This window comes from Gorilla gorilla, chromosome 9 (genome assembly GCF_029281585.2).
Source record: "Gorilla gorilla gorilla isolate KB3781 chromosome 9, NHGRI_mGorGor1-v2.1_pri, whole genome shotgun sequence".
Taxonomy (NCBI): domain Eukaryota; kingdom Metazoa; phylum Chordata; class Mammalia; order Primates; family Hominidae; genus Gorilla; species Gorilla gorilla.
The window spans coordinates 133,748,069-133,770,107 of NC_073233.2; the positions used below are offsets into that span (position 1 = coordinate 133,748,069).

Sequence of the window (22,039 nt, forward strand, 5' to 3'; positions counted from 1 at the left end):
ATAAATCTACAAAGATGAGGAAAAACCAGCCCCAAAATGCTGAAAATTCCAAAAACTAGAATGCCTCTTCTCCTCCAAATGATCACAACTCCTCTCCAGCAAGGGCACAAAACTGGATGGAGAATGAGATTGACAAATTGATAGAAGTAGGCTTCAGAAGGTGGGTAATAACAAACTCTGAGCTAAAGGAGCATGTTCTAACCCAATGCAAGGAAGCTAAGAGCCTTGATAAAAGGTTACAGGAACTGCTAACTAGAATAACCAGTTTAGAGAGGAACATAAATGACCTGATGGAGCTGAAAAACACAGCACGTGAACTTTGTGAAGCATACACAAGTATCAATAGCCAAATTAATCAAGTGAAGAATGAATATCAGACATTGAGAATCAACTTACTGAAATAATGCAGGTAGACAAGATTAGAGAAAAAAGAATGAAAAGGAATGAACAAAGCCTCCCAGAAATATAGGACTATGTGAAAAGACCAAACCTATGATTGATTAGTGTACCTGAAAGTGACAGGGAGAATGGAATCAAGTTGGAAACCACACTCCAAGATATTATCTAGCAGAATTTCCCCAACCTAGCAAGACAGGCCAACATTCAAATTCAGGAAATACAGAGAACACCACTAAGATACAACGCCAAGACACGTAATCATCAGATTCTCCAAGGTTGAAACAAAGGAAAAAATGTTAAGGGCAGCTAGAGAGAAAAGTCAGGTTACCTACAAAAGGAAGCCCATCAGACTAACAGTGGATCTCTCTGCAGAAACCCTACAAGCCAGAAGAGAGTGGGGGCCACTATTCAACATTCTTAAAGAAAAGAATTTTCAATGTAGAATTTCATATCTAGCCAAACTAAGCTTCATACAAGAAGGAGAAATTAAATCCTTTCCAGACAAGCAAATGCTGAGGGATTTTTATCACCACCAGGCCTGCCTTACAAGAGCTCCTGAAGGAAGCACTAAGTATGGAAAGGAGAAACTGGTAACAGCCACTGCAAAAACACATCAAAATATAAAGACCAATGACACTATAAAAAAACTGCATTAACTAATGTGCAAAATAACCAGCTAGCATCATGATGACAGGATTAAATTCACACGTAACAATATTAACCTTAAATGTAAATGGGCTAAATTTCCCAATTAAAAGACACAGACTGGCAAATTGGATAAAGAGTCAAGACCCATCAGTGTGCTGCATTCAGAAGAATCATCTCACGTACAAAGACACACATAGGCTCAAAATAAAGGGATGGAGGAATATTTACCAAGCAAATGGAAAGCAAAAAAAAAAGGTAGAGGTTGCTATCCTAGTCTCTAATAAAACAGACTTTAAACCAACAAAGATCAAGACAGACAAAGAAGGACGTTACATAATGGTAAAGGGATCAATGCAGCAAAAAGAGCTAACTATCATAAATATATATGCACCCAATACATGAGCACCCAGATTCATAAAACAAGTTCTTAGAGACCTACAAAGAGACTAAGACTCCCACACCATAATAGTGGGAGACTTTAACACCCCATTGTCAATATTAGACAGATCAATGAGACAGAAAATTAACAAGGATATTCAGGACTTGAACTCAGCTCTGGACCAAGAGGACCTAATAGACATCTACAGAACTCTCCACCCCAGATCAACAGAATATACATTCTTCTCAGCACCACATAGCACATATTCTAAAATTGACCAAATAATTAGAGTAAAACACCCTTCAGTAAATGTAAAAGAATAGAAATCATAACAAACAGTCTCTCAGACCAAAGTGCAATCAAATTAGAATTCAGCATTAAGAAACTCACTCAAAACCACACAACTACACGGTAACTGAACAACTTGCTCCTGAATGACTACTGGATAAATAACAAAATTAAGGCAGAACTCAAGAAGTTCTTTGAAACCAATGAGAACAAAGAGAGAACATACCAGAATCACTGGGACATGGCTAAAGCAGTGTTAAGAGGAAAATTTATAGCATTAAATGCTGACAACAGAAAGCTGGAAAGATCTTAAATCAACACCCAACATCACAATTAAAAGAACTAAAGAAGCAAGAGCAAACAAATTGAAAAGCTAGCAGAAAACAAGACATAACTATGATCAGAGCAGAACTGAAGGAGATACAGACACAAAAAACCCATCAAAAAAATCAATGAATCCAGGAGCTGGGTTTTTGAAAAGATTAACAAAATAGATGGACCACTAGCTAGATTAATAAAGAAGAAAAGAGAAGAATCAAATAGACACAATAAAAACTGATAAAGGGGATATCACCACTGATCCCACTGAAATACAAACTATCATCAGAGAATACCATAAAAACCTCTAGGCAAATAAACTAGAAAATCTAAAAGAAATGAATAAATTCCTGGACACATACACCCTCCCAAGACTAAACCAGGAAGAAGTCAAATCCCTGAATAGCCCAATAACAAGTTCTGAAGTTGAGGCAGTAATTAGTAGCCTACCAAACAAAAAAAGCCCAGGACCAGACAAATTCACAGCCAACTTCTACCAGAGGTGCAAAGAGGAGCTGGTACCATTCCTTCTGAAACTATTCCAAATAATGGAAAAAGAGGGACTTCTCTCTAACTCATTTTATGAGGCCCACATCATCCTGATACCAAAACCTGGCAGAGACACAATAAAAAAAGAAAACTTCAGGCCAACATCCCTGATAAACATCAATGTGAAAACCCTCAATAAATACTGTTAAACTGAATCCAGCAGCACATCAAAAAGCTTATCCACCACAATCAAGTCAGCTTCATCCCTGGGATGCAAGGCTGCTTCAACATTCATAAATCAATAAACGTAATCCATCACATAAACAGAACCAATGATAAAAACCACATGATTATCTTGACAGATGCAGGAAAGGTCTTCCATAAAATTCGACACCTCTTCATGCTAAAAACACTCAATAAACTAGGTACTGATGGAACATATCTCAAAATAATGAAAGCTATTTATGAAAAACCCATAGCCAATATCATACTGAATGGGCAAAAGTTGGAAGCATTTCCTTTGAAAACTGGCACAAGACAAGGATGCCCTCTCTCACCACTCCTATTCAACACAGTATTGGAAGTTCTGGGCAGGGCAATCAGGCAAGAGAAAGAAATAAGGAATATTCAAATAGGAAGAGAGGAAGTCAAATTGTCTCTGTTTGCAGATAACATGATTGTATATATAGAAAACCCCATCGTCTCAGCCCAAAAACTCCTTAAGCTGATAAGCAACCTCAGCAAAGTCTGAGGATATATGATCAACGTGCAAAAATCACAAGCATTCCTATACACCAATAATAGACAAGCAGACAGCCAAATCATGAGTGAACTCCCACTCACAGTTGCTACAAAGAGACTAAAATACCTAGGAATCCAACTTACAAGGGATGTGAAGGACCTCTTCAAGGAGAACTACAAACCATTGCTCAAGGGAATAAGAGAGGACACAAACAAATGGAAAAATATTCCATGCTCATGGATAGGAAAAATCAATATCGTGAAAATGGCCATACTGCCCAAAGTAATTTATAGATTCCATGCTATTCCCATCAAGCTACCATTGACTTTCTTCACAGAATTTGAAAAAACTACTTTAAAGTTCATATGGAACCAAAAAAGAGCCTGTAAAGCCAAAATAATCCTAAGCAAAAAGAGTAAAGCTGGAGGCATCATGCTACTGACTTCAAACTATACTACAAGGCTACAGTATCCAAAATAGCATGGTACTGGTACAAAAACAGACACACAGACCAATGGAACAGATTAGAGAACTCAGAAACAAGACCACACATCTACAACCATCTGATCTTCAACAAACCTGACAAAAACAAGCAATGGGGAAAGGATTCCCTATTTAATAAATGATGCTGGGAGAACAAGCTAGCCATATGCAGAAAACTGAAACTGGACCCCTTCCTTACACCTCATAGAAAAATTAACTCAAGATGGATTAATGAGTTAAACATAAAACCTAAAGCCATAAAAACCCTAGAAGAAAACTTAGGCAATACCATTCAGGACATAGGCATGGGCAAAGACTTCATGACTAAAACACCAAAAGCAATTGCAACAAAAGCCAAAATTGACAAATAGGATCTAATTAAACTAAAGAGCTTCTGCACAGCAAAAGAAACTATCATCAGAGTGAACAGGCAACCTACAGAATGGGAGAAAATTTTTGCAATCTATCCATCTGACAAAGGGTTAATATCCAGAATCTACAAGGAACTTAAACAAATTTACAGGAAAAAAAAAACCATCAGAAAGTGGCCAAAAGATATGAACAGACACTTCTCAAAAGAAGACATTTATGCAGCCAACAAACATATGAAAAAAAGCTCATCATCACTGGTCATTAGAGAAATGCAAATCAAAACCACGATGAGGTACCATCTCACACCAGTTAGAATGCCGATTATTTAAAAGTCAGGAAACAACAGATGCTGGCGAGGCTGTGGAGGAATAGGAACACTTTTACACTGTTGGTGAGAATGTAAATTAGTTCAATCATTGTGGAAGACAGTGTGGCGATTCCTCAAGTATCTAGTACCAGAAATACCACTTGACCCAGCAATCCCATTACTGGGTATATACCCAAAGGATTATAAATCATTCTACTGTAAAGATACATCCATACTTATGTTTACTGCTGCACTATTTACAATAGCAAAGACTTGGAACCAATCCAAATGCCCATCAATGATAGACTGGATAATGAAAATGTGGTGCATATACACCATGGAATACTATGCAGCTATAAAAAAGAATGAGTTCATGTCCTTTGCAGGGGCATGGATGAAGCTGGAAACCATCATTCTCAGCAAACTAACACAGGAACAGAAAACCAAACACCACATGTTCTCACTCATAAGTGGGAGGTGCACAATGAGAACACATGGACACAGTGAGAGGAGCATCACATACTGGGGCCTGTCATGTGGTGGGGCACAAGGGGAGGGAGAGCATTAGGTATTTTTCGTAATGGCTTAAAACCTAGATGACAGGTTGATGGGTGCAGCAAACCACCATGGCACATGTATACCTATGTAACAAACCTGCACATTCTGCATATGTATCCCAGAACTTAAAGTAAAAAAAAAAAAAAAAAAGACAGAAGCCCTATCAGATTAGGGCCCCACCCTTATGATATCATTTGACCTTGATTACCTGCTTAAAAGCCATACCACCAAGTACAGTCATGTTGGGGGTAAGGGCTTCAGCACATGAATTTTGGAGGGACACAGTTCAGTCCATAACAGAATGAATATTAAGTGGAATTATTGCTAATTTGTAAGGGATAATGTTAGCATTGTGGTGATGTAAGAAACATCTAATTTTTTTGAGATGTATTCTGAAGTATGTAGGAGTAAAATCAAATGATGTCTGAGGCTTTGTTTTTAAAAACTTTAGAAGAAAGGGAAAAAGAAAAGATGAGAAGGGAAAGGAAGGAAAGAAAAGGAAGGAAATCAGAGCATATATGCCCAACTCTTGATAATTGTTGAATCTTGGTAATGGTTATATTGTGGTTCATCATATCTCTTCACTTCTTCGTATGTTTGAAATTTTCTGTATTAAAACTTCTATCTTTTGTTCTGAAAAAAAAGAGAAAGATTTGCCTAAGGCTGAATAGCAATATTCAGTGATAAATTAGGACTTCAATCAAGCCTGTCTGTTCCTAAAGTTGAGGCACTTAACAACTATGCAACATTGCTACACAGAGAGTTACATGAAGTATTTTTTAACCTTTTGGTAAAATGTAACTGATTCTTAAAAAGAAGGAGGTGCTATAATTTTTCCACACAAATTATATGTGGCATATCCCAGATAAATGCTTTGGGTTAAGCAAAGTTTTAAATTGATTAACAGTAAATATTAGAATACCAATGGCTGGTTTATATACCTTCCTTTATTCCAAGACTTGAAGTTTTGAGTGGTGGTTGTTTAATAAATATTTAACCCTTCTTTTTATTCATCAATGTAGTAAATACTCTTGAATCCATCTATTTATATTTAAAATGTGTTTCTTTTTTTTAAGTTAGTAAATTTTGTTACATATATTTTGCTGCAATTAAAAATAAAAAAGAATTTGAAGGGAAATAATTTCAACAAATAAAGTAAATGGAGTGGAAGGACATACAGAGAGCTGGTAATTCACAGGCATTAAGTCCAGCAAGATGAATAAGCTCTAGAGATCTGCTTAACGACATGGTACCTAAAGTGTGTTTCTTATAAGCACTATATTGTTGGTTCTTGTGTTTTTATCCAATCGCACAAACTCTGCCTTTTAATTGGAGTGTTTAAACTATTTATATTTAATGTGATTATTGCTATTGTTGGATTTAAATCTATCATCTAGCTGTTCATTTTCTATTTGTACTTTTTTGTTCCCTTTTTCTTCTTTTAATATTTTCTTTTGTATTGATTATTTCTAATGATTCCATTTTATTTCCTTCATTGGATTATTAGGTATAACTCTTTGTTGTTATATTTTAGTGGTTGCTTTAAGTTTTATAAAACACAGGGTTTTTTCTTTGACTTACCACGGCCTGCCTTTGTATTAATTATGTTTTTATTTTCTGTGTTTACTGATGCTTTGACATCTGTGGGCCTAACTGATCCTAGTCAGATTGTCCCGTCAGAGCAAACCAATGTCTAGAGATAGCAAACAACTTGTCTATGAGTTACACCTTTCATAGGAAAACCAACCAATCCGAAGCTCATAACCCCAACCACCTCCTTTATCAACCTCTTATACTCTGATTCACCATTTCTTTGCCCTAATCACCAAAGGGCCAGGTACCAGACAGCTAGAGACAGCCCTTACACTTCAGAACCTGCTAAATGATGCAAACTAGCCAATTCCAAGCCTACTTCCCTGCCCTGAATTGCTTTTCCCACAGAAACAATAAAGACTCCTGTCTATGTTTTCCCCTCGCTTCGTTTCCTGACCAATCCTGGTGCTTCTCTATGTGCCCCTCTATGTGCACCCCCTGCATGGTGTTCTGTGCCTCCTGCTTCTTGGTAAATACGAGCAAAATCTTTCTTCATGATAGCAATTTTTATATCTGCATGCCTTACCATATCTGAGTAAAACAAATTCTGGGGTATATTTTTTAAGTAAGCTTCAAGTTATATTAATCATCACAAATATAGTAAAAGAACATTACAACATTCAACTTCCATTTCTCTTCTCCGGGCCTTGTGCTATTGTTGTCACATTTTACTTAAACATATTAAGAAATTTTATAATTCCTCATTATTTTTTGTTTTGAAAAGTTAATATTCTGTCAAAGAGATTTAAAACTAAGAAATAGTTGTTATATTTATCCATGTAGTTACTGTTTCTGATGCTATTCATTCTTTTGCACAGATCCAGATTTCAGCCTGATATCATTTTATTTCTTCTTGAAAGACATCCTTTAACATTTCTTATAGAACAGGTCTACTGATGATGAATTTCCTTTGGATTTCATATTAGAAAAAGTCTTTATTTTACCTTCATTTTTTTAAAGATATTTTCTCTGGGTAAAGAATTCTAGGCTTACAGGTCACTTTTTTTTTTCAATACTTTGAAGATGTTGCTTTTCTGTCTTCTGACTAGCATTGTTCTCAACAAGAAATTTGTTGTCATCTTCATTCCACTGTATGTAATGTGCCTTTCCCTCTGGATGATATTAACATTTTTCTTTTCATCACTGTTTCAAGTAACTAGGTTACGATGTGCCTTGTTATGGTTTTCTTCATGTATCTTGTGTTTGGGGTTTTCTAAACTTCTTAAATCTGTGGGCTTATTGTTTTCCTCAAATTTGGAAGAATTTTGGCCATTATCTCTTCAAATATTTTTTTCTGTTCTTCTCTTTCTTTCCTTTTTTTCTAATTATATGTGTATTATTCCATTTGAAATTGTTCTGCAGTTCACCAATGCGCTGTTCATTTCTCCTGGTTTTTTCTTTGCTTCATTTTGAATAGTTTCCATTGCTATGTCTTCAAGTACATCAATAAGCATCCTCTCCCCAGCATCATTTCACCTCTCAGTCAACCACTCTGCCCACCTCTGTTTCCAGGAGTTATCTATAAGTGGACAGAGCTGAGCAACCATGCCCAGTAGGCACAGAGGTGCAAAACAAACATCCTGAGAGCTTTATCATGTGCAGCTCCCTGTGGCAGATGCTGGCTGTTCTCCCCATATGATCATTCTTGGGCTATTTACCTAATATCACAGAATCATAAAATCCCATAGCCACTTACAATCCCCAAAACCAAGCCACCCTACCTGAGCTCCCCACAGCATTCCCAGGACAATGCTTACTCTAATCCTCCAGCTACTGAAAACTTACTACCCAAAGGCCTCCATTGTATCTTTTGTTCAAGTTATTATAAAAATATCCCCAAAGTTGAGCTGAAGTCTCTGTCCCTATAATTTCCACTTATTAATTTACCAACTTTGTTATTCAAGGAACCATCATTGATCACATACTAAGTGCTAGACTCTCCATTAGTCTAAGACACTAATTGATGACCTCACAGAACTTGGAATCTAGTTTAAAAGACCACAAATACATCAACCACAGCTGGACACAGAGGCTTAAATGACAGGCATTCAAATTAAACTACCTGATCAGGTAAGGCTTCCTTGAAGAGGGAGTGGAAGAGCAGGACTTTGAAAGCTAGTGAGGAGTTAGCTAAATGAAGGAGTTGGGGAGGGTGCCAAGAGAACACAAAATATCAAAGCATAGATTTATCAAACAACCCATCCGACTGTTAGAAGAGCAGGTGTTTGCTATGGCCCAAATAAAGGGATAATAGGAATGTAGATGGGCAAGAAAGCCAGGCAAAGAAAGACATATCTTACCCATAAGAAGTGGTTGCTTATGGGTAAACAGAAGGGATGAAGGGGATGGTGCAATGATTGTGCCTCTGAGAATATGTATTAGGCTAAATAATGACCCCCAAGGATTTTTACATCTTAATTTCTGAAACCTGTGAATGTTACCTTACACACAGAAAGTGCTCTGAAGTTCTGATTAATTTAAGAATCTTGAGTTGGGGAGGTTATCTTGCATTATCTCAGTGGCCCTAAATGCAATCACAAATGTCCTTATAAGAAGGAAGCAGAGAATTTGATTATAGAAGAAAAACAGGCAATGTGATGATGAAAGCAGAGACTGGAGTGATATGCTTTGAAGATGGAGGAATGGGCAATAAGCCAAGGAATACAGGAGGCCACTAGAAGCTGAAAAAATCAAGGAAACAGATTCTCTCTTCAGAGCCTACAGAAAGAACCAACTCTGCTGATACTTTGCTTTTAGCCCCATCAGACTTCTGGCCTCCAATACTTTAGGAGAATAAATTTGTGTTGTTTTAAACCACTAAATTTCTGATTTATTTATAGTAGCAATAGCAAACTAATACATAGTACTTAAGCCAAAAATTATAGATTTGAACTTCTCGTTTACTATGGTGCAGTTCCAGGAAATCAATAACAAAGGACTCCAAGGGTTGGGAAATACAGCAAAAAGCACACTTATCTGCCTCAGTGATGACTCTTAGAAAGGATATCTCCTTTTATCTCAAGTGTAAGTTTGCTATACACTGTCATGGGTTCAAACTCTCTGCTACCTGCTAGCTGTGTGGCCTTGAGTAAGTTACTGAACCATTCTGAGCTTATTATCTCATCTGTAAAAATGAGACAATTGTACGTATCTCACAGGGTTTCTGTAAAATAAAGGATATGAAAGGAGGAAAGGTGGGCAATCCATATTAAGATCCTAGAAAGTGCCAAGCACCAAATACCCAAGAAGAAGGACATGGCTGAAGTGGAAACTGGGAAGATCTTAATGATGGTTATTTTGAAAGGAAATCCAGACCTGTTAGCTAGGGTAGATGTCAAAGGCTTCATCCAGCTGGTGCCATGCACAGACAAGGGCACCTGGGCAAGGAGAACAATGAGACAATGGCTACAACTGGAATGAGGAGGGGGGAAGAGTGACCTTGGAGACGGCAGTTGAAAGAGTTACATTTTACCAAGAAGATTGAGATGTTTAAGGGGCAAAAATCAAGAAATCTTCTTCTAGAAGTTTTTTTCTAAATAAAACTGAAGGATATGGGATGAGGTTACAAATGCACTGTTTCCCTAAAGAGTAAAGAGCAAGGACATTATTTGAGACATATCTGAGAATAGTTGAGACATAGTTCTGGCTCTAATACTAGAAGAGCTAATGTTAAGAAAATATCCAGAAAATGTGTGGAGATCCCAAGAAGGACCTCACCCAAAAAGTCTCTGGAGAAGCCCTTCTTGCATCTCTTCCTGCATCCCTAAACTTCTAATCTCCAAGAGATTTGCTGGGAACTTCCAAGAGCCTATCTAGATATTCCCAACACCCAGACATAGGAAATATTCAAGGTTTCCAAAGGGTGAAGATGACAGTGCTGGAAGTTAGAAGCCTAGGAGAACTGTGGTGTGGTGCTTAGGAGAAAAAACAACATTTGGCTGGGTGTGGTGGCTCATGCCTATAATCTTAGCACTTTGGGAGGCCGAGGCGGGTGGATCACCTGGGGTCAGGAGATTGAGACAAGCCTGGCCAATGTGGCAAAACCCCGTCTGTATTAAAAATACAAAAATTAGCTGGGCGTGGTGGCAGGCACCTATAATCTCAGCTACTCAGGAGGCTGAGGCAAGAAAATCTCCTGAACCCGGTGGGTGGAGGTTGCAGTGAGTCAAGATTGCACCACTTCACTCCAGCCTGGGCCAAAGAGCAAAACTCCATCTCAAAGAAAAAGAAAAAACAACCCTTGCCCAAGCCTTAAACTGGGGAAATTTTTTTCAGTATTGGGGTAAGCTGTATCAGTACACCTCATATTACATAAAACTCTCTGGAAACCTTTGAATTCTGAGATTCATATGTCATCCCATTTTATAAGTCATTGTCCTAATGATGAATAAACACTCTTTCACTTAGTATGCATAAGAAATGTCCAGGGAACCAGAAATCTGACAGTATTGCTGTATTAGGCCATTTTGCATTGCTATAAAGAAATATTTGAGGCTAGTTAATTTATAAAGAAAAGAGGTTTTATTTTGGCTCATGGTTCTGCAGGCTGTAATGAAACATAGTGCCAGCATCCACTTCTGGAGAAGCCTCAGAAAGCTTACAATCATGGAAGAAGGCAAAGGGGGAGCCAGCACATCACAGGGCAAGAGAGGGAGCTGGAGAAAGGGAGGGGAGGTTCCAGGCTCTCTTAAACAACCGGGCCTCACATGAACTCATAGAGTAAGAATTCACTTATTACCACAAGGTCAACATCAAGCCATTCATGAGGGATCCTCTCCCATGACCTAATGCCTCCTACCAGACCTAACCTCTAACATTGGGAATCACACTTCAACATGAGATTTGTAGGGGACAAACATCCAAACAATATCATTCTGCCCCTGGCCCCTCAAATTTCATGTCCTTCTCACATTGCAAAATACAATCATCTATTCCCAACAGTTTCCCAAAGTCTTAATTTTTCCAGCATCACCCAAAAATGTAAAGTCCAAAGTTTCATCTGATTCTCAAAGCAATTTCCTTCAATCTATGAGTTTATAAAATCAAACACAAGCTATTTACTTCCAAGATACAATGGTGGTACAGGCATTGAGTAAACATTCCCATTCCAAAAGGGAAAAACCAGCCAAAAGAAAAGGACAAGAGGCCCATCCAAGTCTGAAATCCAGCAAGGCAGTCATTAAATTTAAAAGTTCCAGAATAATTTCCTTTGGCTCCATGTCCCATATCCTGGGCATACTGATGTGAGAGGTGGGTTTGAGGCCTTGGGAAGATCTGCCCCTGTGGTTTTGCAAGGTGCAGCCTCTATGGCTATTCTCACAGATTGGAGTTGAGTAGCTGTGGCTTTTCCAGACTCAAGATGCAAGCTGCCAGTGGCTCTACCATTCTGGGGTCTGGAGGGTGGTGGCCCCTTTCCACAGCTCCACTAGGCTGCTCTCCAGTCGAGACTCTTGTGGGGGCTCCAATACCACATTTTCCCTTGGCACTGTCCTCGTAGATCCTCTCTGTGGGGGCTGTACCCTTGAAGCAGGCTTCTTCCTGAGCACCCAGACTTTTCCATACATCCTCTGAAATTGAGGTGGAAGCTGCCAAGCCTCCTTCACTCTTGCATTCTGCACACCTGCAGGCTTAGCACCATGTGGAAGCTGCCAAAGCTTACAGCTTGAACCTTTCAGAGCAATGGCCCAAGCTGTACCAGAGCCCCTTTGAGCTGAAGCTGGAGCTGGAGTGGCCAGGATGTGAAAGCAGTGTCCCAAGGCTGCACAGGGCAGAAGGGCCCTGGGCCTGGCCCCTGAAAACATTCTTTCCTCCTAGGCCTCTGAGCTTGTGATAAGAGGGGCTGCCTTGAAGATTTCTGAAATGTCTTCATGGCCTTTTTCCCATTGTCTTGGATATTATTAGCCAAGAGCTGTTATCCAATAATATATTATTACATAATAATAGCTATTATTGGATAACAGCTCTTGGCTCCCTTTTAGTCATGCAAATATATCTAGCAAGTAGTTCCTCCATAGGCCACTGGCATTCCTCTCCTGAAAACATTCATTCCTTCTCTGCCACATATGAATTTTCCAAATTTTTATGCTCTACTTGTCGTTTTTTTGTTTTGTTTTGTTTTTGTTTTTTGACAGAGCCTCACTCTGTCACCAGGCTGGAGTGCAGTGGTGTGATCTCAGCTCACTGCAACCTCCAACTCCTGGGTTCAAGTGATTCTCCTGCCTCAGCCTCCCGAGTAGCTGGGACTACAGGTGTGCACCACACCCAGCTAATTTTTGTATTTTTAGTAGAGATGGGGTTTCACTATGTTGGCCAGAATGGTCTCAATCTCTTGACCTCATGATCCGCCCTCCTTGGCCTCCCAAAGTGCTGGGATTACAGGCTTGAGCCACTGTGCCCAGCCTCTACTTATCTTTTAAATGTAAGTTCCAACTTTCAGTTATTTCTTTCCTCCCATACATAATTGTGGGCTGTTAGAAGCAGCCATATCACATCCTGAACACTGTACTGCTTAGAAATGTCTTCTGCCAGATACCCTAGGTCATCATTCTTAAGTTCAGTCTTCCACAAATTCCCAGGCCATGGACACAATGCAGCCAAGCTCTTTGCTAAGGCATAGCAATGGTGACCTTTGCTCCAGTTCCAAATAGCTTCCTCATTTTTATCTGAGAACTCCTCAGCCTGGCCTTTGCTATCCATATTTCTATCAGTATTTTGGTCAAAACCACGTAACAAGTTTCTAAGAAATTCTATCATTCCCCCATTTTCCTGTCTTCTAAGCCCTCTAAATTCTTCCAACCTCTGCCCATTACCCAGTTCCCAAGCTTCTTCAACATTTTCAGGTATCTTTAGAGCAACACCCCACTTCTCAGTATCAACTTTCTGTTAGTGCATTTTTGCATCGCTATAAAGATATACCAGAGACTAGGTAATTTGTAAAGAAGAGAGATTTAATTGGCTCACAGTTCTGCAGGCTGTACAGGAGGCATGGTGCTGGCATCTGCTCCTGGTGAGGGCCTCAGGGAGCTTACAATCATGGTGGAAGGCAAAAAAGGAGTTGGTGTATTACATGGCAAGAACGGGAGCAAGAGAGAGAAGGGAACAACAGAGAGAAGGGAAGGGGAGGTTCCACACTCTTTTAAACAACCAGCTCTCGCTTGAACTACCAGAGCAAGAACTCACTCATTACAATGAGGATGGCACCAAGCAATTCATGAGGGATCTGCCCTCATGACCCAAATATCTCCCACCATGCCCCACCTCCACTTTATGTATTACATTTCAACATGAGATTTGGAGGGGACAAACATTCAAACCGTATCAATCACACACACACACACATGCAGACACATAGAGAAAAAAGGGTGAGTAGCGACTGTAGTCCCAGCTACACTGGAGGTTGAAGCATGAGGATCGTGTAAACCAAAAAGTTTGAGGCTGCAATGAGCCCCTGCACTCCAGCCTGGGCAATAGAGTGAGACCCTGTCTCTTAAAAAAAAAAAAAAGTGAGGAGAAGACAGATATGGGGCAGGGAAGGCAGAGGGAGGATGGAGAGTCAGGGGTGGAAATCTAATTCAACTTTAGCCAGAAGCATTCCCTGACACTGCTCACCAGCCTGCACTTTCCACGTTAGTACAGATTTATGGCTCCTTAAGAGAAGGGAGTGGGGAAAGGATGGTTCTGCCTCATGCCTTTATCAGGGACTCCTCCCTCCTTTCTATTTACTGGCTGTGATTGAACATCTAAGCTTTATAAAGCAAGCTAGTGGCTGCCCTTTCCAATACCTCACTCAGCACACCGTCTGTCACCCAAACAAGCATCCAATGAGGAAAATGAACACACTGCTCCTTGTGAGCTTCTCTTTTCTCTACCTCAAAGAGGGTAAGTTTGAACAATGGGGGTGGAGGGAGGCAACTTAGCGGTCCTGTTCTCTAAACCTCTACTCTCCAAGTCTCACTCACACGCTCCAGCTGAGACCCAAAGACTCAGTACAATCTGAGTTTCAGGATGTCAGAGAGATCATATATAACACACTAACCCGGAAGAAAATGTACTGATTGCAGGGAAACAGGACAATTTTCCGACTTCATATTAATTGACTTTTCATCCATACTTATCTCATTTTGGACCCTTTCTTTCTTAATATACTTTTCTCCTTTATTCTCTTCTACGCTCTCCTAGTTTTCCTTTCCTCTGGCTACTTCTCAGTGTATTTTGTAGGATTCTTTATTCTACCTGATCATTAAACACTGGGATACCTCAAGGCTTTATACTATCCACTCAGACCCTCCTCTATATCAAGTTATCCACTTCCATGGCTTCAGTTACAATCTATATGCTGAAAATGCCCAGTTTTATATCCTAGCCAGATTTCTATTCTGAGCTTCAGTCTTTCATCAACAAACACCTCCTACACTTGGAAGTCACCCTTGAAATCTCCCTCTCCCTTAACACTCACTAAAAATTAGTGAATGATTCCTATGCTTTCTACCTATTAAATGTGCTTCAAATATGATTATATTTCTACCTTATATTTCTATTTTGCTACCTTTTGACACTTAGTTAGAAATAATAAACCATAAAAGAATTATAAGAAAATGTGACATAATTTGTTTGTAAGCTTAGAAATGAGAAAGGCCTTTCTAATTATGACTCAAAATCCAGAGCTCTTAAAAGAAAAACTGACAAATTTGACACATGAATATCAAAATATTCCTCATGGCAAAAATTAAAAATGCAACTCACATCAAACAAATGGCTAATATCCCTGATATGTAATGCCTCCTTTAAAAAAATCAAAAAGGAAAAGGCCAACAACCTAATAGAAAAATGGGCAAAGTATGTAGATAGTTCACACAAAAGAAAATGAAAATGGCTATTAAACATATAAAAAGTGCTCAATCTCACTCATACTAAGAAAAATGCAAATTAAAAGAACACTGATACACCATTTTTGACCTATCAGATTGTCAACATCCAGGAGTTTGATAAAATATTTGAGTATTAAAGTTGTGGTGAGACAAGAATTTTCCAAGCATTGATAGCAACAGAATAGTTACATCTCCTCTGGTGGGCAATTCAGCAATACCTATCAAAATTACAGAAGTGTTTACTTTTTATCCAGCAATTCTGCTTGCATGAAATTATCTTACAGATATACTCCCACACAAATGAAATATGTTCAGCATTATTTATTGCAGCAGATAATATCAAAAAGTGCAAATAACTTAAATTCTCATAAGAGACTGGTTAATTAAAGCATGGTACAGCACTACAGTGGAACACTATACACTTAGTATACATTATTCAAAAAATCAAAGTGCAGAGTATGTATAGTATACTACCAATTATGAAAAGGGGGTAAAAAGATACATGTGCATATTTATATTTGCTTGAATATACTGAAAATCAATCTAAAAGATATAAAAGAAATGAATAAAACTGGTTTCCTTTATTTGGCAGATGAAAACTGGATAACTAGCTGGCAAGAGTGGGAGATCAACTTTACACAACATTCTTTTTCTATTACTTACTATTTAGTCACATCAATGTATTACCTATTTTTAAATAATGCATTTTTAAAATGTTGAAATTGGAAATACTCAGGTTAAAGATCAAAGAGACAATTATTCGAAGAGCATTATCAGTGTACTGCGCAGCCTGCTCCCAACTCCTCTGAGAGAGAGAAGCCTCATGAAAGTTGCTTCAGGGAGAAATTGATAGTGTCCTCTGGTGTTTGGAAGGCACAGTGAGCTTGAGGAACCTAAAGGTGCGAGGGAGCCTGAGGGTACAGCCCTGAAATGGTGGAACTGAAAGACAGCTGAGTTGCATTACATACAAGCAGGGAGGATGTGCATACATTCCCCTGGATCTGATCTGGGCCATGCCATATCAAGCAAGTCAGGCTTGAGCTGTTTAAAGTTCTATCCAAGAGCGCTGTCTGGAGGAAAAAGGTATTCTAGCAAGGTGTGGGCCACTACCTTCTTACAGCTGAGAGAAAATATAACCACCAGCTGCGGGAAATACACCACTCACGATACAGCAGTGGACTTGAATATTTTTTGTGGGGGAAATCCTGAAGAACCCGCAAATGTTCTCCTGACTCAAGGAACTCAAGAAAATGAGTTCTCCTGGCTCAAGAAAATGAGTCAGCTTTCATTAAACACAAAGTCCAAGAGATTGGGTTTTAAGTAACTACCATAGACAAAAGATGACGGCACCAGAGCCAGTCCGATGACATCTTTCCTGTCTTTTACCTGTCCCCCTCCTTCTCACCAACTGAAATGGGTCAGAAACTATCACTCATAAGCCAGAGGTGAGTAGGAGGAAACCAAGAAGAGAAATAGAGAAAAAGTTAAAGCCACCCCCTCCTGCCCATTACAAACACCTAAGCAAGCCTGAGCTATGTGTCTGTGCATACGTGTGTGCGTGTGGGTGGGTGTGCATGGGCATGCATACAGGGAGAGCGGGTTGTTGGTGAGAAATGTGGGCTTTTAATAGAGCTATTGTATTATTATTGCATGGCACTCGATGCATAAATTACTGAACCCAGATTATTCTTATGCCCGAAAGTGATGGCAAGACTTTTTTTTTTTTTTTTTTTTTCTAAAAGTACATAGACAAGTTAGGAGCCTTGCCTGAAATTACCTGCAGGACTAGGAGAACTAGCTTTAGAAAGAATACTCAAATGGGTAGTGGGCAGAAGAATAAAATTATTTTCTGTTTGCCCCTTTTAAGTCCCATGTTGACCTGCTAGATAAATGTAAATAGGATCAGATCACTTCCTTGCTTAAAATTTTTCGACAAATTCCCATTGCTCATGGATCAAAAACCATACTCATGTCTTTGGCCTAGGAGGGCTCAGGAAGTTGAATCTTTGCTCACCTGACCAGCCATGTCTCATAGCACAACCCACTCCATTCTGTGCCCCAGTTACATTAGCATTTTTGTCCCTCAGCAGACAAGCTTCTTTTCACTGCTGTTCCCTCTGCCTGAAATGTTCTTCACTGTGCCCATACCACACCACCCACTTACCTGGCTGACTCTTATTTATCATCAGGCCTCACCTTACATCCCACTCCCCACAGAAACCTTCCTTGGCTCTCTAAAATACGTTAGTTCTTCCCTCTTAAATGCTCTCATTGCAAGTTTAACTATTTCTTGATATTATAATACAATGGTACATAATTTGGAGGGGTTGTTTAATGCCTGTCTCCCCAGCATGTATATAAACACTTGTTTATCTTTGCATTCGCAGCACCTAAAAAAATGTCCAGAATGTGGAACATGCTCAAAAACCAGCAACTAACATCATCCTTTCCCTCTAAATAAGAGGAAAAGAGAAGGATGTTCACTCTCACCATTTCAATTCAACATTGTTGAGTGAAGGAAAAAATGAATAAACTTTAGGGTTATGCAAAGGCAACTGGATTTATCATTAAGAGGTCGTTAGCAACAAGATAGTCTTGATGGAATAGTGAGAATGGAATTTAGAATGAAGAGATGCCACAAGACCATTCCCAAAATTGGACATAAATCAATAGCACTCAAGTCCTCCTGGGCTCCATATAAATTCGGATTCTATAACCTTGGAACGTCTGAGATGAAGATTGAAATAATCTACTTTCCCCATCATCACCATCACTTAGTCCTTAAATCTAAATTACCCATAGGCTCCAATGTCGTCTCCCTACCCTGCGTCTCCTCTCCTCTTACTTCCTGGTCACAGGGACTCCCAAATCACCTCTCTGTCTGCCTGGTTGCAGTTATTCCCTGAAAAAAGAGAAAGGCCAGACCAAGCCAGATGGAGCTATCAGAGGGTGTAATCTCAGACAGTCCACTCTAAACATGCCATTTTCATTCCTACCTCTGTGTTCTCCCTCACTATGACTACCTACCTGGAACACCTTCTCTGCCCATCCCCTGCCCCCACCTCCCCAAGTTTAACCTACATCTCAAGAGCCAGCTCAAGTCTTTAGCTAAAGTATTCCCCTGCTTTTCCAGCCCACAGTAATCTGCCTGTTGCTATACTCTTAATTGGCATCACAGGGTTTATTTGGTTGACTATATATTATCTTTGCTGTTCTTTTATTATTTCACAAGTTTATCTTGCCTTCAAATATAAATGGACCCTATTCAGGTCACAGAGACTGTGTCTTATCTTTTTTATCCACCTCCTAGCTTAACTTACAAAGCTAAATTAATCAGGAATTCCACAAATACCAGCTAATGGAGTGAGTGGACAGTATCGTCAATATGCAACCTCTTACTGATGCTGAAAACTCACTTTTCCATTGTCCCACAATCCAGCCTGAATATTCTATTCTCTCCACCCTGCAGTTATGGGTCTGAAGTGTAATACCTGCATATACACAAAAGGATGGAAGTGTATGGCAGGCTGAGGCACTTGCATTGCAAAAGAAAATGAGTTATGTTCAACAACAGCCTATTTCAGGGGTAAGTGGGGCTCATGAAGACTCCAAAATTGCCTGCAAAGAACCATCACTCTTGCTAGTGCCTGGAATAAAGAACTCGATATCATTTAGCTCTGCTAGGAGGTAAGGCAAGGAACAAAAGAGGGGGCAAGAAGGGATAATTTCCAACTTCACACTGTAGGGTTTAGTATCCAGAGCCAGTTACGGTGGCGATTGGGAACATGAACCCAGGAGCCGGGAAGGAGACCCAGTGTTAAGTGCTATTCCTCTTGGTGGTGAGTTTTATTAAGTCACTAGTAAGGCAATCTCCTCCAGCATTTATAACAGGCTTCTTCATTTTTAGGAGACAAACATATGTACTCAACACACATGTGTCAGTATAAGTGCCGAGAAGAGGAGTCCTCCAAAAGAGGCCTGTTGAGAGTGACACTGTGCTGTGACAGAAACTTCTGTAATGTCTTCTAATGGAGCTTAGGAACTTGCAGAGGATCATCTGATCAAGATCCAGAATCAAGACCAACCAACACGAACTGTTTTATTTCCCACACCAAATTCCACATTGGCCTAAGATCCCAGAGAGAGCCGCAGGGGCTGTCCTCATTGCAATGAAGGGGCTCCCCACACCCCACCTCCACCACTAGATTCCTAAAATCATGAGCATTGAAACAAAATCCTCCATGAGCTATGCTTATTCTTTTGTCTTCTACTCCTGATTTCTGATTTCTATCCCTTGTAGGCTAAATAATGGACCCCCAAATATTTCTACATCCTAATCTCTGGAACCTGTGAATGTTACCTTACATGGTAAAAGGGACTTTGAAAATGTGATTAAGGATCTTGAGAAGGGGAGGTTATCTTGCATTATCTGGGGGGGGGGGGCCCTAAGTGGAATCAAAATGCAAAATGCAATAAGATGCAAGTAAAGGGAGATACGACAAAGAAGAGGAAAAGGTGATGTGATAATGGAAGCAGAGATTGGAGCCATGTGCTTTGAAGATGGAGGGATAGGCCATAAGCTAAAACTAGGAGGCCACTAGAAGCTGAAAAAGTCAAGGAAATAGGTTCTCCCCTCAGAGCCTCCAGAAACCAGCCCTGCCGACACCTTGATTTAAGCCCTGTAAGACTCATTTTGGATGTCTGGCCTCCAGAACTCTAAGGGGGTGTTGTTTTCAGCCACAAAGTGTGTATTGTTTTAAGCCACTAAGTTTGCAATAATTTATTATAGCAGCAATGGGAAACTAATACAATCCAAATAAACTTCTAGGAATTCAAATCATTGGTAAGCCTGAGTACCCAGGCGCCAGTCTAGATGACAACAGTATCCACCGCTCAGGGCTTACAGTGACCTGCAGGAAGAGAGGAATAACAGAGCACGTGCTATGAATAAATGTGGAGATCAATTTGTGGACTTTAAACTTCATGACATGCTGTAGATAATCCTTTAGGTGTATCTGTGGTAAATGGTGCCTTGCTATGTTCTGAAGCAATCAAACATGATGTCCTAATAGCTCAATTTATCAGTTCCTCATTAGCTTGTGTACTCACTGAAATTCTTTTAGCAGTTAATGTCCCTGTATTAGTCTGTTTTCATGCTGCTGATAAGGACATACCCAAGACTGGGCAATTTACGAAAGAAAGGGGTTTATTGGACTTACAGTTCCACGTGGCTGGGGAAGCCTCACAATCATGGCAGAAGGTAAAAGGCATGTCTCACCTAGTGACAGACAAGAGAAGAGAGCTTGTGCAGGAAAACTCTCCCTTATAATAACCATCAGATCTCGTGAGACTTACTCACTATCACGAGAATAGCACAGGAAAAACCTGCCCCCATGATTCAATTACCTCCCACCGGTCCCTCCCACCACACGTGGGAATTCAAGATGAAATTTGGGTGGGGACACAGCCAAAGCATATCAGTCCCCTTCTTAAAACTCTCCTCTCTTAGCTCCTATGACTGTACATTTGTAGTTCTCCCACCTCTCTGAAGAATCCTCTGTGAGGGTCTCTGGGGACTTTGTTTTGATTTGTTATTGTTTTTATATTCAGTCTTTAACCTATGTGAAGCCACCTTTGTAATACTGCCTTAAGTAAAGATCCAGTATTATTTTTCTCCATAGAATGAGTCAGATTTTTTAACACCATTGACTACAAAGTCTATCCTTTCTCCGTTCACTTGTGATACAATTTTTATCATTAATTATAAAGGAAAAAATCACCGTTTTCTCTACTATACTGTCTCACACACAACACTTCTGACACGAAATATGTGGGGTTTTCCACACCAACAAATTAACCAATCACCCAGTGCACACTGATTGAGTGCTCTAAAATTTAACTCAATTCTGACACTAATTGTCCAGAGTTAATTCAGACCCCACAGACAAAGTGCTCGGTCCCACAAACTGCCCCCCAACTGCAGATGCCAATCACAAATTGTGGGTCCTCAGGTTATGCACAACTTAGGTCCAAACTGGAAATTCCCATATTCCCCTCCTCAAGTTCAATAATTTGCTAGAACAGCTCACAAAACTGAGGAGAGAATTTACGATTACAGATTTATTGCAAAGGATATATTAAAGGATACAGATGCACAGCCAGATGAAGGGGTACATAGGGCAAGGTCTGGAAGGGTCCTGAGCACAGAAGCTTCTGTCCTTGTGGAGTTTGGAATGCACCACCCTTCCAGCACACAGACGTGTTCTTGTTCATCATGCAGTAGCTCCAAAAACCCTTTTAATTAGTAATTTTTAATGGCGGTTTCATTGCATAGACATGATTGATTATTAATAAATGATTGGCCACTGGTGATTAATTCAGCCTCCAGTCCTCCCTTCTCCAGAGGTCGAGAGGGAGGGTTGAAAGTTCTAATCCTCTAATCACATGGTTGATTCCCTTGGCAACCAGCCCTTATTCTGTGATTATTGAAAAAGGCTTTCCAAAAATCACCTCAGTAATATAAAGTCAAGCATGGTTACAGGATATGTTGTAAGACATGCAAATGCTTCATGAGCCAAGGACAAAATGCCAAATAT

At 39.7% G+C, this 22,039-nt stretch overlaps 2 protein-coding genes across 3 annotated transcripts in view; one reads left to right on the top strand and one right to left on the bottom strand.

Moving 5' to 3' along the window:
* PATE2 (prostate and testis expressed 2) overlaps positions 1-22,039 on the bottom strand; it is a 110,365-nt gene that overhangs the window by 44,932 nt on the left and 43,394 nt on the right. The window contains exon 3 of one of the 2 annotated variants that reach the window (XM_055356345.2): positions 20,663-20,721. The exons of the other annotated variant lie outside the window; for it this stretch is intronic. Within the exon in view, the coding sequence (XP_055212320.2) occupies positions 20,663-20,721 (59 nt within the window). The remainder of the gene's footprint in view (positions 1-20,662; positions 20,722-22,039) is intronic. 2 annotated transcript variants of the gene reach the window in all.
* On the top strand, positions 14,348-19,630 carry PATE4 (prostate and testis expressed 4). The gene is given in 3 exon segments (XM_004052389.5): positions 14,348-14,454; positions 18,913-19,029; positions 19,351-19,630. Coding segments are annotated over 3 exon segments (297 nt in total). The 5' UTR covers positions 14,348-14,396; the 3' UTR covers positions 19,473-19,630.